At 36.7% G+C, this 16367-nt stretch overlaps 2 protein-coding genes across 4 annotated transcripts in view; one reads left to right on the top strand and one right to left on the bottom strand.

The window, feature by feature from the left end:
- The window catches only part of CENPP (centromere protein P), a 318797-nt gene that overhangs the window by 82486 nt on the left and 219944 nt on the right, over positions 1–16367 (top strand). The window lies entirely within an intron of this gene.
- OMD (osteomodulin) lies at positions 5895–7912 on the bottom strand. Its single transcript, XM_073352363.1, has 2 exons — positions 6973–7912; positions 5895–6205 (listed from the first exon to the last, which is right to left on the bottom strand). Exons 1-2 carry the CDS (start codon positions 7910–7912, stop codon positions 5895–5897), a joined length of 1251 nt encoding a protein of 416 aa, XP_073208464.1.

The following is a 16367-nucleotide window of genomic DNA, read 5'->3' on the forward strand; positions in this document are numbered from 1 at the left end:
CAGGTAATCATCAAGTGATCCGTCCCTTCGTCTATTCCCAGCTTCTGGCAAACAGAGTCTAGAGACACTATACCTGCCTATCCTGGCTAATAGCCATTGATGGACCTATCCTCCATGAATTTATCTAGTTCTTTTTTGAACCCTGTTACAGTCTTGGCCTTCATAACATCCTCTGGCAAAGAGTTCCACAGGTTGACTGTGTGTTGTGTGAAAAAATACTTCCTTTTGTCTGTTTTAAATCTGCTGCCTGTTAATTTCATGTGGTGACCGCTAGTTCTTGTGTTATGAGAAGGAGTAAATAACACTTCCTTATTTACTTTCTCCAAACCAATCATGATTTTATAGACCTCTATCATATCCCCCCTTAGTTGTCTCTTTTCCTAGTTGAGAAGTCCCAGTTTTATTAATCTCTCCTCATAGGGAAGCTGTTCCATACCCCTGATCATTTTTGTTGCCCTTTTCTGAACCTTTTCCAAGTCCAGTATATCTTTTTTGAGATGGGACGACCACATGTGCACGCTGTGTTCAAGATGTGGCCGTACCATGGATTTATATAGAGGGAATATGATATTTTCTGTCTTGTTATCTATCCCTTGATGATTCACAACATTCTGTTCGCTTTTTGGACCGCCACTACACATTGAGTGGATGTTTTCAGAGAACTATCCACAATGACTCCAAGGTCTCCTTCTTGAGGGATAACAGCTAATTTAGACCCCATCTTTTTATATGTCTAGTTAGGATTATGTTTCTCAATGTGCATTACTTTGCATTTATCAACATTGAATTTCATCTGCCATTTTGTTGCCCAGTCACTGAGTTTTGAGGGATCCTTTTGGAGCTCTTCGCAATCTGCTTGGGTCTTAACTGTCTTGAGTAGTTTTGTATCATCTGCAAATTTTGCCACCTCACTGTTTGCCCCTTTCTCCAGATCATTTATGAATATGTTGATGAGGACTGGTCCCAGTACGGACACCTTTACCTCTCTCCGTTCTGAAAACTGACCATTTATTCTTACCCTTTGTTTCCTATCTTTTAACCGGTTACCAATCCATGAGAGGACCTTTCCTCTTATCCCATGACTGCTTACTTTGCTTAAGAACCTTTGGTGAGGGACCTTGTCAAGGCTTTCTGAAAATCTAAGTACACTATATCCACTGGATCCCGCTTGTCCACATGCTTGTTGACCTCTTCAGATAATCCTAGTAGATTGGTAAGGCATGATTTCCCTTTACAAAATCCATGTTGACTCTTCCCCAACAAATTATGTTCGTCTATGTGTCTGACAATATTGTTCTTTACTATAGTTTCAACCAGTTTGCATGCTACTGAAGTCAGACTTACTGGCCTGCAGTTGCCAGGATCACTTCTGGAAGCCCTTTTTAAAAATTAGCTATCCTCCAGTTATTTGGTAGACAAGCTGATTTAAATTATATGTTCCAGACTACAGTTAGTATTTCTGCAATTTCACATTTGAGTTCCTTCAGAACTCCTGGGTGAATACCATCTGTTGTTTTCCTTACATTTTGTTTTTCACTTCTTCCTCTATATTTTCTTTTCCCAGTCTGTTCTTTGCTGGGAAAGGGATAATTTGCCTCACACATCCTCAGTCCTGATATATGAGATGCTACAGTATTTCCATATACTGACAATAAAAATGAAGTTGGAATAATGTCACTAGGCCTGGTAACTATAGCACAGGAACATAGGATGTGCTTTACTCATCTACTTAGCCTGACTTCCTGGGTTACTAGAGTTTTAAAAATTTGGTAAAATAACTTTTGAGAAGAGAATGATAAATGCACACTTTATCATATATTTCCAGAGTTCATCACACAGCTACCAGAAGCTCATATGCAATTGGATTTGTGTGTATGTGTATTATAGTAGATATGTAAAATCTCCACAAGTGGCAAAGTTAATGTTCTCACATTAGTAATTAAAGAAGTTGTTAGCTGCTTAGAAGCAGCTTTGGGATGCAATCTGGTACAAACTCACTACAGCTTCCGTTCATGTTCTTTGCGTCGGAAATTCCTTTATTTATTTGCTTGCAGAGTACAATTTAAAAACAAATATAAAAAGGAAACTGATTCAAGTTATTACATATTTCAGTGGAATGTGAATATATTAAAAGCAATCAGAAAAGTTGAAATAAAAAACATCTGTTGGATGTGAAGCAAATACTTATGTGACTTTTTTAATATATCAAGATATTGAAGTAAATGTCACAAAAATGCTTAATCGTTTTAGAAGGACTTAAAAAGGATCTGAATGTTTTTATGACTAAAGGAAAGAATGGAGACTGTAAAAATAAGTTAGCCATTTTTTTTTTACTGCAACAGTGTTCACGAACAATTGTAATGTAAACGAGGCAAGATTTCTATATTAGTCATTTTTGCTTCTAGTTTTAAGAATTTTGTTCTGATAAAAACATTGTTTGAAAATTTCATGGTTTTGATTTAGTTGATCCAACACATTTAACTATGACTACAGGTTATCAATATTTCTAAAAATACTCCATAATAAAGTCAAACTTGCTGTACTGTTGAGTAATAATGAAAAATAACTACCCTAGCCATTATAAATCTCAATGTATTTTACAAAGCTGGTAAAGTATCATCATCCCCCTTTATGTGATTGAAATGAATAAACCATAAATCTGCAAAGTGACTTGTCCAAAGCTAGAAGCAGAGCCCAGATCTCTTGGTTCGTAGTCACATGTATCTTCCGCATCATGCAACCGCTTCCTTCAGTTACTAGAGTGAAACCTGTTGAAGCAGCCCTGTGATGGTTTTTATTATTTATTGACTGTTATAACAGGTAGCATTATAATGCAGATTTCATTTTACACTTTCATTTTAGCTGTGTTTTTCTTTTGAAAATAAACTCACATAACCATCTGATATCACATAACCGTCACTGGGTTGCCACAAAATCTAGTGTAATATATAGTGGGAAAAAAAGAAGAATGCTTGAAGGGACTACAAATTTAATAGTTGTGAAGACAGAAATAAAATTAGCAGGTGGTCATAGGAACATATTTAAGTGTATATATTCTTGAGAGAAGAAGCATGTGCTAATACTGAGAAGCCATGTCAACATGTTATTACTATAAAGTTAATAATCAATCTCTTGAATTTGTAGTATCCAGCTATGCACACTTTTTAATATCCAAAATTCAATTTTTATTTGTTGGATTTACTGTAGGTATAAAACACAAATTGAAACTAAGTTTTATGTTAGTCTTAAAGTGTCAGCAGTTTGAGGAAGCATGTACAATATTTCTAACTATGCTATATTTAAGTGGTCTTAATGTTAGATTTAAAAAAATGGCTGCCTAAATTGAGACTCTCATGTTTTAAAAATAGTAGTCTAAATTTATAATGTATTCAGAAAAAGAGAAAAGTCATGATACACAGTGTTTTCCAGAAGTTAGTAAGCTATATGTTTGTTGATATGTCCTTTAAAATAATTCAAAAATATGTAATGTTGGCAAATTTTTAATCCTAGATTTAAAGAATTTATTGTATGCACAGATTTTTTTCTATATGACTTCAAAAGAGCTTTTTAGGTTGACAAATATATTGAGAAAGGCCATAACAAAGGAAGACAATTGTTATGCTATTAATCTGTGCGGTTACCATGAAGATGAAAGGGGCAATTATCAGGTGTAAATTTTTAGCAGTGAGAGGAATTGACCATTGGAACAGTTTGCAAAGGTTGTGGTGGATTCTCCATCACTGACTATTTTTAAACAAGATTGGATGTTTTTTTTCTAAAATATGTGCCCTAGGAATTATTTTTGGGAAGTTCTGTGGGTTTGTTTTATACGAGGTCAGATTTGGTGATCGCAATAGTCCTTCCTGGCCTTGGAATCTGTGGATCTTTTCCTGTGAAGTCTGAGTGGTTTTGGTTGATTTTCAAGATCTTTTCATCTTATGAATGAAGAGAATAGAGGGGTGAAAAATTGATATTTTGATTTAAAACGCCTGAAAATTAGTCTTAAATGTAGATTTTAATAAGTTTTGTTTGTCTTTGTAAACAATAAAAATTGTTGTTCTTTAATAAACATGACATCCCAGAATATACACAGTTGTATTTGGATTTTTTTGTAAAGTAATGCTGTTCTGCATCATTAATGTAGTATTTCTGTTGTCTTAATTCAGAAGATCTTATGGAATTAGATGCTGCTTTGTAAAGTGTACAGTTCTGCACTCATGTCTGTCTTGTTCAGATGGCAAGTTATCCATAACAGAAGAAAGGGTTTCTCAGGAAATTAGGGCTAGATTTAGCAAAGTAGAAGATCCAAATGAATAAAGATGAAAAAGCATCTCATAATATTCTTAAGTATTCTACCTTCCATAATCACAATTAATCAGTTTCATTAGAGATAATGTACAAAACTCCCCATGGCAAAAGCATGTATATTTAATATTTGTAAGATGGATGTCTGAAAGTAGCTCAAGGTTTACGTCAGTATGGGAATAAAGTAACACTGATATACCAGAGTCCAACACACAAATTTCATCACCTATGTAGAGGGAGACCCTACATTTGTATTCAAAGTGCCTAAAATACAACAAAAAGCATGAAATGATTAATTTTATTAAAATAATTTGAAATAATGGAGAGGTAGAACATAAATATTTTTGCTGTATTGATTTTTCTTAAATAACAAGCAAAAACATATCTCAAAGACCTGGACACTGTATCACTGGATGCCCACAAAAACTGATCAACTAAAGCCTGTTTTTATAAAGGAGATGCACTGGTAGATTTACAAGCAGAAGATATTTGGTATCTTTATACAATTCATAGGGCACTGTAAAAACAAACAAAAAAAAAGTAGAAGATTTAAATTTTCTAAAGTATTAGAACAAATATGCGCATTGTGCATCCAGTTGAAAATGAAACTACAGACACAAGGCATATGAAAGCACAGAGGTGTCTGAAAAATTAAAAAGGCATAAAAACACTCAGCTGCATGGTTTAAACAGGGCTGAAAGTAAACGTTTTTTTTTGTCCAATGAGCATAGCATTATTCTTATTTAGTTAGTTTTAGTGTATATTTTAACCACCAGTGCTGCTTTTCTAAAGGATGATTTGTAAAAATTTCCTGTGTCACCCAGGATACATTCTCTTATGAAACAAAAGCCAGTTTTCTGCAAGTACTGTTTAAAAGAACAAAATATGTAGTATGTGCTTTTGAATGTATAATGGCACAGAAAGTAAAGTAACATTATTTGTTCATGTATGAAAAAAAGGAATAAGGAATAAAACCTATATCAATAGTTATTGTGCAAGCTAGATCCGAAAGTATTTGTTTTTTTTACGTCTGTTTAATGTTGCTATGTTTTATACGATAGCTATTTAATGAGTCTTCTCTCTAATTCTAATGTTGCAATACTGCATTAAATTCAAACTTTATTAAGAAACTACTCGTGCATGTTCCTTTGCATTTAGATGATACAGATACTGCACAAATGATGCAGACCAGTTTCACAGTTAAGGCCCTAAACATTTTTCTAAGATTAAGAGCATTTTTATTCTTTCAGTTATGTTAAACCAAAACCACTCAGTATACATTTAAAATTAAAATCAACACAAATATATGCAAAAAGTTTAGTCCAAATTGCAAAACTAACATAACCAAGTTCTCTTCCAAGTTGGAATGTGAGTGAGAGGGAAAGGGTAATGATTGGTACAGTCAAGGATTACTTCACTCAACTAATAATTATTTGCCTGGAAAATGTTAGAAAGCACTGTTCTATATACTTGGAATCTGATCTAACCACTATTGTTTACATAGTTCATATTGCTCATAACTCCCTTGTAGTGCCCCAAATTATTCACCTCTTTTATATATACTTTACTTATACTTTATAATTACTTCCTTAAAAGTAAGGATGAAAGTAGTCATCTTCTCTTTCTCCTTCTTCATGACCATCTTCCGTTTCGTGACCATCTTCTGCTTCATCATATTCTTCTGGTGTTAAAAATCTGCGGACAACTGGAGTTCTCAGTTGTGTTGATTGGCTGACACTTCCTTTTTGTTCACCATAATAAATAATGCGTATGTGGGGAAAGCAGAAGAATGCATATGTGCTTATTGGAGCTGTAAGCTTATTTTGGTCCATCCGAATATAGGTTAAATGATTGATATTCCTTGGATCAATTGAAGGACACATCAGAGTAATATTTACAACTGTAAAAGAGTGAAAAATATTAGTTTAAACATTGAAAATATTAAGAGAACTCAAATTTCTTTAAAATCCACTTTTTTTCATAGCTAGAAACAGGAATAATATCCACCCATGTAACTGATGAAAAATATTGCTATCATCCTGCCTCTTGACTTAAGTTAGAGTTCCAGATATGGAAAAACCAATAAGAGAAATAGCTTTTGATCAAGTAGAAGTGGGAAGGTTTGTGGTGTTAAAATGGCCTAAAATAGATTATTTTAATGTAAGGGAAATGTATTAATAGTGGCCTCTTTCTATATAAATGTTTATCAAATGCCTTTGCTACAAACAAGTTCTAAACAATAAGCTAGACTTGTTAGTTGATTTTTATTAGAGGAAGCTGGAGCGGAGTCTGACAGAGAGCCTGCTTGGAGGTGATAGGAAGATAGCAGAAGTACAAATCTTCTGCAATGTTTCTTCCATTGAGAGTCCAAGATAATTAACAATTCAGAGCATTCCTTGGGCAAGCTGCAGAACTAGGGCTACTATTGAGCCTTATGCCCCAACTGATGGGACCCTCAAAGAAGGGCAGGATGAGGTAACCTGCATCACAGCAAAGCAGAAACCTCCTTGTGTCAGCAAGACTGAATATAGCCCAGAAGTGTTGGTGTTGGGTTGAGGTTAAAAGTCAGGAAGTTTTTGAGTAATAAGCAGAAAAATTATGCAAAAGAAAAAATGTTATAGAAATACTTCTCTCATTTTTATTAAGGACTAATAATAATCAACGTACATTCAATGTCATTGTCTTCAATATACAAATGCTGTAGACTTCTTGGAATATAGAATGCTTGCTTCAGCTTGTTGTGTCCAACATTGAGTTCTACAAGGTTGGAAAGGTTAAAAACATTATATGGGACTTCCTGCAGGTTGTTGTGTGACATTCTTAGAGCAGTTATTTTTGGAAGTCTATTGAAATAGTTTTCTGGAATGTAAGAAATTGAGTTATTTTCGAGGGAGAGATATATAAGTGAAAATGGGAGATCAGGAGGCATAGTCTGTAACCTGTTGTTGCATAGGTTGATCTGCAATAGATTTTTCAGATTTGAAAAGTATTTTCCTTTGAGTAGGGAGTCATCAAGGTAGTTATTGCAGAGATCAAGTATGGTCACATTTAGTAACCCTTGCAGGGCATTTCCAGGTAATCTGGAAATCTCATTGAAACTGAGAAAGAGTCGTTCTAGAGAGCTGGGAAGAGGAAATGGAAATTCATCCAATTTATTGTGTTCTAAGTGAAGTTGCACAAGATTTGAAAGTTTGGCAAAAACACCATGGTCAATCATATGAGATTTAATTTTGTTATGGCTAAGGTTAATTTCTCTCAAGGCAGTGGCATTAACAAAAGATTCTGCAGTTACAGCTTTGATGTCATTATGCTGAAGATAGAGTTGTTGGATGTGGGAAGGAATATGTGGTATCATCTTAAGTTTTCGATGGTCACAGTACATTGATAATGGAAAAGTTGGTGGGCAAAAGCATTCTTGAGCACACTTGGCTGGAGTAGGAAAATGAGGAACTACATATTCTACACTAGGATTAAAATGAAAAATAGGTGGGTATTCATCATCTGGCTCTTGGTCATATTCATCCTCAAAATCATAACCTTCATGCTGACAAAAGACCATAGCTCCAAATAGAAGAGGGATAATTGATAGTTGACATAGAAACCCCATTTTTTTTTGTTTTTCTGTAGTACCCTGTTGAAAAGAAGAAACAAAATTCATAAATAGATGAAACCATATTTAAATTCCAATATAAGAAAAAAATAACTATTTTTTAAATGAGGAGAAAATAATTATTGCAGGAAACATAAACATTTAGTTTGTATAATTACCACCAAAAATTATTATTCTTTCAATTCTGTATTTTCTAAGGCACCTATTAACGTGGACTTCAAACAAGTGAATTGCAATCTTTCCATATTTTTTCTCCTCTCTGGGGCCCAAATCCTAAAGCTGAGGTCAAGCGTGGTGCTAGAGGGTTGTATACCAATTGTGGGAGGGAAAAATTTTCATCCTCCTTTTTTTCACTCTACAGATTGCACAGACATAGTGTGGGGGAGAGGGGCTTTATGCCCACTATTGCAGCCTGAGGTTATGTCTACATTACTGCTGGATTGATGCTCCAGAGATCGATGCACTGGGGGGTCGATTTAGCGGGTCTAGTGAAGAGCCACTCAATCAACGGCAGAGCACTCTCCGGTCGACCCCAGTAATCCACCCCGTAACAAGAAGGGTAAGGTAAGTCGATGGGAGAGTGTCTCCCGTTGACCCAGCACTGTATAGACACCGCAGTAAGTCAACCCAACCTATGTCGACTCCTGTTACGTTATTCACGTAGCTGGAGTTGCGTAACTTCGGTCAACTTACTGCAGTAGTGGCGACATAGCCTGAGAGTTGTACTGGAGTCCATGGGCGCTGCATTCCTTTCAAGATGAACAGGGGCATTTGCTAATGGAGGCACAGGCCACAGCCCTAAAATTCCACTTTAAAGTGATGTCGGTTTCTATGGAGTACAGTAAACATCCTGATGCTCTAACTAGTTCCACAGACTGCTGGGTTTCCTATGCTTGTTGGAGTCTGTGGGCAGTTTTTACTCCACAATCTGAATGAGGGAATGGGCATGCAATATAAATAATTAAGAAAATACAATTATGTCTAATACCATCTTGGTAGTTTTTAGCTAACTGCTAACTTTTAAAAAGGAAAACCTAACTTTTCATAGGCTGAGGAATGCTCAAAGATGGTGAAAGACAGTAAATTTAAAACAAACATTTATTTTATGGAATAAGCAGGCAATCTGTAAAAAACAGGAGTACTTGTGGCACCTTAGAAACTAACAAATTTATTAGAGCATAAGCTTTTGTGTGCAATCCACTGTGAGAGTTTTGAGACAAATATTGGCTATATTTTAAGACTATATATCTTAATTGCTATGAAAAACATTTACAGCTATGTTAGAAGAATACTGCTTCAGGTTTCAGAGTAACAGCCGTGTTAGTCTGTATTCGCAAAAAGAAAAGGAGTACTTGTGGCACCTTAGAGACTAACCAATTTATTTGAGCATAAGCTTTCGTGAGCAAATTGGTTAGTCTCTAAGGTGCCACAAGTACTCCTTTTCTTTTTGCTTCAGGTTGTCAACTAACCACCCGTCAAGAAGGAATTTCCCCCCTCACATGTAGCACAGTGTAAATTAATTCTAATAATAATACCAAGCTCTGAAATAGCACTTTTCAACCATAGATCTCAAAGTGGTTTACAGAGGAGGTCAATATCATTATCCCCATTTTACAGACAGGGAAACAGAGGAACAAAGAGAAGTGACTTGTCCAAAGTCACCTAGTAGACCAGTGCTAGAACCAGGAAAAGAACTCAGATCTCCTGAGTCCCAGTCCAGTGCTTTATCCACTACACCATACTGCCTCCAATTAGCTATGGTTAAAATTTTCAAACTTCTACGATTCCATATATACACATTTAAATAAGTAGCCTGATTCTAGAGGTGCTGAGTAGTCGCACCTTCAATTGGGAAATTAGGATGCTGGGTACATGTCAAGACTGGACTTTAAACAGCTTTCTGGTGACCATCTCAGTGCACAATAACTCAAGGTCTTCAGCTGCAATTCTGTACTGCTTCTGGATGAGATACAGATCCTTTTCATGCTATTACATGCAGCAAAAGTTCCATAGCATCATTTCCAGGTAACTTGGAATTCTGTATAATGCTGAATCCATCCTGACCCCAGTTGGAGGCTAATGTTGGATGCTACCAAGCATTGTGGTAGCAGGCATTTTTTTTTCCTTCAGTTGACTCAAACAAATCATGAAAGTTAGAGATGAAAATACTATTAAATCATCCAGTCCATTTCTGTATAAATTCAGAATGGTTTGCAATGGCACAGTTCCTGCTGTGCTCTCCAGTCTAGTTGTAAAAGCCCTGAGTTAAGGATTTTTCACCACTTGGAAAAACTATCCCTGAGCCTTATCTGTGAAGATCTCAGGAAGATTTTGATCACACAAATAAAGGCTGCTCACAAGGGAGACAATTACATGTGCAGCCTTATTTCTGGCATCTCCTAACTTTTAAGTGGTTGATTTTGCAACATTAATGTTATAACGTACTATAATTTGTAATGTAATTTCATAATTTTTGGAAGAAACTTAAAAACTGAAAAAATAAAAATTTCATCATATTGACCTTCAACTTGGGTCCTCTGGAGAGTTGGCGTCTTTAGATTAACAGTGGATCTGTGTACCACTTGAGTAAATTGTAGCAGTAGAAGGTCATTACCATCTGTGTGGGTCTGCCACTAGTGTGGGATGGAGACATTTTGCCAGCAGCAGATGAATGTTGACAACTCAAGAATAATGCGTTAAATTCTGAGTTTTTGAGGTGTCTGTGTTCTAATGGTCACAGATATTCTTGCCCCTGACTCATAGAATATCAGGGTTGGAAGGGACCTCAGGAGGTCGTCTAGTCCAACCCCCTGTTCAAAGCAGGACCAATCCCCAACTAAATCATCCCAGCTAGGGCTTTGTCAAGCCTGACCTTAAAAACTAATAAGGAAGGAGATTCCACCACCTCCCTAGGTAACGCATTCCAGTGTTTCACTACCCTCCTAGTGAAAAAGTTTTTCCTAATATCCAACCTGAACCTCCCTCACTGCAACTTGAGACCATTACTCCTTGTTCTGTCATCTGCTACCACTGAGAACAGTCTAGATCCATCCGCTTTGGAACCCCCTTTCAGGTAGTTGAAAGCAGCTATCAAATCCTCCCTCATTCTTCTCTTCTGCAGACTAAACAATCCCAGTTCCCTCAGCCTCTCCTCATAAGTCATGTGTTCCAGTCCCCTAATAATTTTTTTGCCCTCCCTTCCAATTTTTCCACATCCTTCTTGTAGTGTGGGGCCCAAAACTGGACACAGTACTCCAGATGAGGCCTCACCAATGCTGAATAGAGGGGAACGATCACGTCCCTCGATCTGCTGGCAATGCCCCTACATATACATCCCAAAATGCCATTGGCCTTCTTGGCAGCAAGGGCACACTGTTGACTCATATCCAGCTTCTCGTCCACTGTAACCCCTGGGTCCTTTTCTGCAGAACTGCTGCCTAGCCATTCGGTCCCTAGTCTGTAGCGGTGCATGGGATTCTTCCGTCCTAAGTGCAGGACTCTGCACTTGTCCTTGTTGAACCTCATGCGATTTCTTTTGGCCAAATCCTCTAGGGCCCTACCTATCCTATCCCTACCCTCCAGCGTATCTACCTCTCCTCCCAGTTTAGTGTCATCTGCAAACTTGCTGAGGGTGCAATCCACACCATCCTCCAGATCATTTATGAAGGTATTGAACAAAACCGGCCCGAGGACCAACCCTTGGGGCACTCCACTTGATACTGTCTGCCAACTAGACATGGAGCCATTGATCACTACCCGTTGAGCCCGACAATCTAGCCAACTTTCTCCTCACTGAAGAGTATTTTCACAGTATTTTCCACTGAATGCATCCGATGAAGTGAGCTGTAGCTCACGAAAGCTTATGCTCAAATAAATTGGTTAGTCTCTAAGGTGCCACAAGTACTCCTTTTCTTTTAGTTTAAGACAGGGCACTGATAAATTGGGTTTAAACTATGAAACTGGGGAAAATAAAACTATTATTTGAAAATACTAATGAAAATAACTGAAATATATTTAACAATTTGATAATAGCTTTGCAGTATATGTAATATTTATATAATACTGAAAACTGAAATGAGTCATGAGATGTATAAATTCCTTGAGAAAATACCAAACCAAAATGTAAACAGAATAGGCTGTCAAGGAATTTAAAAAATTAATTGCGATTAAAAAAAATCATGATTAATCATGCTGATAAACAATAATAGAATACCATTTATTTGAATATTTTGGTTGTTTTCTACATTTTCAAATATATTGATTTCAATTACAACACAGAATACAAAGTGTACAGTGCTCACTTTATTTTTATTACAAATATTTGCACTGTAAAAACAAAAGAAATAGTATTTTTCAATTCATCTAATAGAAGTACTGTAGTGCAGTCACTTTATCATGAAAGGTGAACTTACAAATGTAGAATTATGTACAAAAAATAACTGCATTCAAAAATAAAACAGTCTAAATCTTTAGAGCCTACAAGTCCACTCAGTACTACTTCCTGTTTAGTTTCCCTCAGACAAACAAGTTTGTTCATATTTTCAAGAGATAATGCTGCCCACTTCTTATTTACAGTGTCACCTGAAAGTGAGAACAAGCGTTCACATGGCACTGTTACAGCTGGCGTCGCAAGATATTTACGTGCCAGATGCTCTAAAGATTCATATGTCCCTTCATGCTTCAACCGCCATTCCAGAGGATATATGTTCATGCTGATGACGGGTTCTGCTCGACAACGATCCGAAGCAGGGAAGACCAATGCATATTCATTTTAATCATTTGAGTCAGATACTACAAGAAGAAGGTTAATTTTATTTTTTTGTGGTTCAGGTTCTGTAGTTTCCGCATCGGATTGTTGCTCTTTTACGACTCCTGGAAGCATGCTCCACACCTCATCCCTCTCAGATTTTGGAAGGTACTTCAGATTCTTAAACCTTGGGTCAAGTGCTGTAGCTATCTTTAGCAATCTTACATTATTACCTTCTTTGTGTTTTGTCATATCTGCAGTGAAAGTGTTCTTAAAACAAACATGTGCTGGGTCATCATCCGAGACAGTTATAACATGAAATATATGGCAGAATGAAGGTAAAACAGAGCAGGAGACATACAGTTCTCCCCCAAGGAGTTCAGTCACAAATTTAATTAACGAATTAGTTTTTGAACGAGCATCAGCAGCACAGAAGCATGTCCTCTGGAATGGTCACTGAAGCATGAAGGGGCATACGAATGTTTAGCATATCTGGCATGTAAATACTTGTCATGCCAGTTACAAAAGTGCAATGTGAACGTCTGTTCTCACTTTCAGATAACATTGTAAATAAGAGGCAGGCAGTATTGTCTCCCATAAATGTAAACAAACTTTGTCTTAGTGATTGGCTGAACAAGAGGTAGGACTGAATGGACTTGTAGGCTCTGACATTGTACGTTGTTTTTTTTTTGCGTGCACCTATATAACCCCAAACAATCTACATATGTAAGTTGCACTTTCACGATAAAGAGATTGCACTAAGTACTTGTATGAAGTGAATTGAAACATATTATTTCTTTTATCATTTTTACAGTGCAAATATTTGTAATAAAAATATGAAGTGAGCACTGTACACTGTATTCCATGTTGTGATTTAAATCTATATATTTGAAAATGTAGAAAAACGTCCAAAATATTTAATAAATTTCAATTGGCAATCCATTGTTTAACACCCATTGTTTCATGTTCTCTATGTATATAAATCTCCCCACTGTATTTTCCACTGAATGCGTCCGATGAAGTGAGCTGTAGCTCATGAAAACTTATGCTCAAATAAATTTGTTAGTCTCTGAGGTGCCAGAAGTACTCCTTTTCTGTTGTTTAACAGTGCGATTAAAATTGTGATTAAAATTGCGATTAATTTTTTTGAGTTAATTGCATGAGTTAACTGCGATTAATCAACAGCCCAAATACAGACATTCCAGTGTTCAGTATTATATTACATATATTAGCATGGCACCTACAGCAGTTTTACTTTTTATTTGTACAAACCTAAATTAATCTCTAAATCTGTTGCCTTATGTGACCACAATTGGAATATGTAACTAAAAAAGTATAATATGGAGTGCATTAATGAAACAGTTTTTAAAATAGAAAATGTCTTGAACTGGGACTAACTAGTTTTTCCACGGGCAATAGAAACCATGTTTTTGCCCTGGTAAAAACTACCTCTAGTAAATCGCATGCCATTCTTGGTTAAAACAGAAAATACATCATGTGTGCACCAAACCAATTTAATTGCTCAAAACACTATAATTAAACATTTTCAGGAGATTTGACTTTTTTGAGGTATAGTCACCTGTAAAGTTTAAAGTTTTTTTCTGTCCTTCCCGACCTGCCTGTTGATGAATTTAAATTTTTATAGTGATAAATTATTGTCCTGCTGAAACCATCTGAGCAATAATGTAACACAAATAACCACAGGAATAAAAGATCTGTCTAGGCCATAATTTATGGATAGGAAGGAAGGAAGGAAGGCAAAGCAGAGAAAAAATAAATAAATTTGGCAGTAAAGAGGCTTTAGCCATGTCAGCAGCTACAAAAACTGTTGATGTCACAAGTCACTATGGGGATTTCCCAGACATAGTTAAGTAATAATTATAATTACCTCAATAATAATTTCAGGGTTTGTTCAGTATTATCAGTTAGAGTCTAAAAAAGAATGAAGAACTGATACATCTAAAAGTTGCAGAAGGCATTAGTTGTATCTTCAACAGTGAAGTCAGCCAAAGTTCTTGTTGCTCTTCATATTCCTGGGAGGCTGAAGCTGTGGAGTCCAGAGAAAATTTTCACCTTATCAAAATTAAGAAAATGTGCTACTATCCAGTTCAAGTCACATTCTTGCAGGTTAAAAGTTTCAATCTGTGCTCCAGTACTTGAAAATTCTAAGCAATGAAAGAATTACTTTAAAGTCTATTATTTTGAGATCCCCATAACTCATGAACATTTGTGCTTGCTTGAACAATAATATTGCAGATATATAGATGAATTAATTGCTGAATAAATTATCAAATTTGAGACAAATCGTAGTTGAAGGGGTATTGAATGGATGATGCTTGAAAGAGAATTGCCAATCCATTCTAAATATACCTGATGTGTGGTGGTGTTAAAAGCTAACAGGTTTGGTTAGTAGTCTGGTTAATAGTTAGATATGTGACCAACTGAAAATACCTGAAGCTCTTGTCTTTCTACTTCTCTTTGATAGCCGTGATGGGGATAACCAGATTTTTTCAAAGTGAGATTGTCCTGGAGAGGTGGAAAGAATGATGGTTTAATTAGGCCACAACTTTATTACTTAACTCATCTGAGAACTACCCAGCAATAATTAGTACACTGCAGGTTATGCTTCCCTAATCATTTTAGATCCAGTGAAAGTCTGCTCTTTCATCACTGGGACCCCATTGCCCTTCTCTTGTAAAAGGGTTAAGGGGCTGTGGAAATGGGGTTGTCTCCTTGCTATAACAGACTTTAGGAACCTCAACTGCATTTCCCAGCTTTTTTAGGGGATGCCTTCCCCAAAGTCCACTTCCAATTCTGTTTTTTCAGGGAACCAGACCATGTACAGAATGAGTACTTGCATTGGACACCTGACGCTTGCTGTATTGTGACAACTTGAACCTTTCCTCCTGACCTACGCCACTGGGTGCCTAGGCTGCTATGGGGAAGGCAAAAAACCCCACCCATCCTAACACATGCAATGATGAGGGAACATTTCCTTCTCAGTACCAAAAAAGGCAACTAGAGCAGTGCCCACTGCAGACCAAAAAAACTTAGTCCTTCTCTGATCCCTGGATGGGATCATTGATGTGAAAGAGGTCTCAGGCTGGAGATATACGGTTCATATACCCTCTCCCAGATATACAGGTTTCAGTGGTTTACCTGAATCCTGCCAGCTTGCCCACCATTTCAGGTGATATCTTTCTCCCCTCTCAGCCTCTCCTTTTGGAGTTGGGAGAGGGGACCCTTAAAGGCCCACTGCTGTCTTCCTACCAGGCCAGTCAAAGTCCCCCTAGTCATGAGGTGACGGGTTACGTTCATGAGACCTTACTGACAGTGTAGTTGTGCATGCTGTCTTCGCTTCCTTCTCCATCCATCACTTACTAATGAATTTCCAAAACAATATTTGATTACATTCAGCCTTTTTTCTTTAGTGCTCCTCTCACCCAAAACAGTTGCTAGCTCTTTTTGCCTTTTCCTTTTCTGCCTGGTTTTCAGGAGGAGGGAAGTCTAGTCCATTCTCTCTACTCTCACTGTAGCTGCTGGATGAAAGAAAGTTAACACCACATCCCTGTCTCTGTCTTTCTCCAGCTTTTCTCCTGTTATGAGGAGGGCCTCTCACATATCTTCACTCTAGAGTTTACATGATTTCTCTGCATGACTCGTATGTTTTCTTCACACAGAAAACATCCTGCTATAAAGTGCTTC

Source organism: Lepidochelys kempii, chromosome 7 (assembly GCF_965140265.1).
Source record: "Lepidochelys kempii isolate rLepKem1 chromosome 7, rLepKem1.hap2, whole genome shotgun sequence".
NCBI classification, from domain to species: Eukaryota; Metazoa; Chordata; order Testudines; family Cheloniidae; genus Lepidochelys; species Lepidochelys kempii.

Coding starts and splice junctions, on each gene's coding strand:
- OMD (XM_073352363.1), bottom strand. CDS start 7,912: ATGGGGTTTCTATGTCAACTATCAATTATCCCTCTTCTATTTGGAGCT. Junction 6,206..6,972: donor TGAAGACAATGACATTGAAT/GTACGTTGATTA, acceptor ACTCTTTTACAG/TTGTAAATATTACTCTGATG.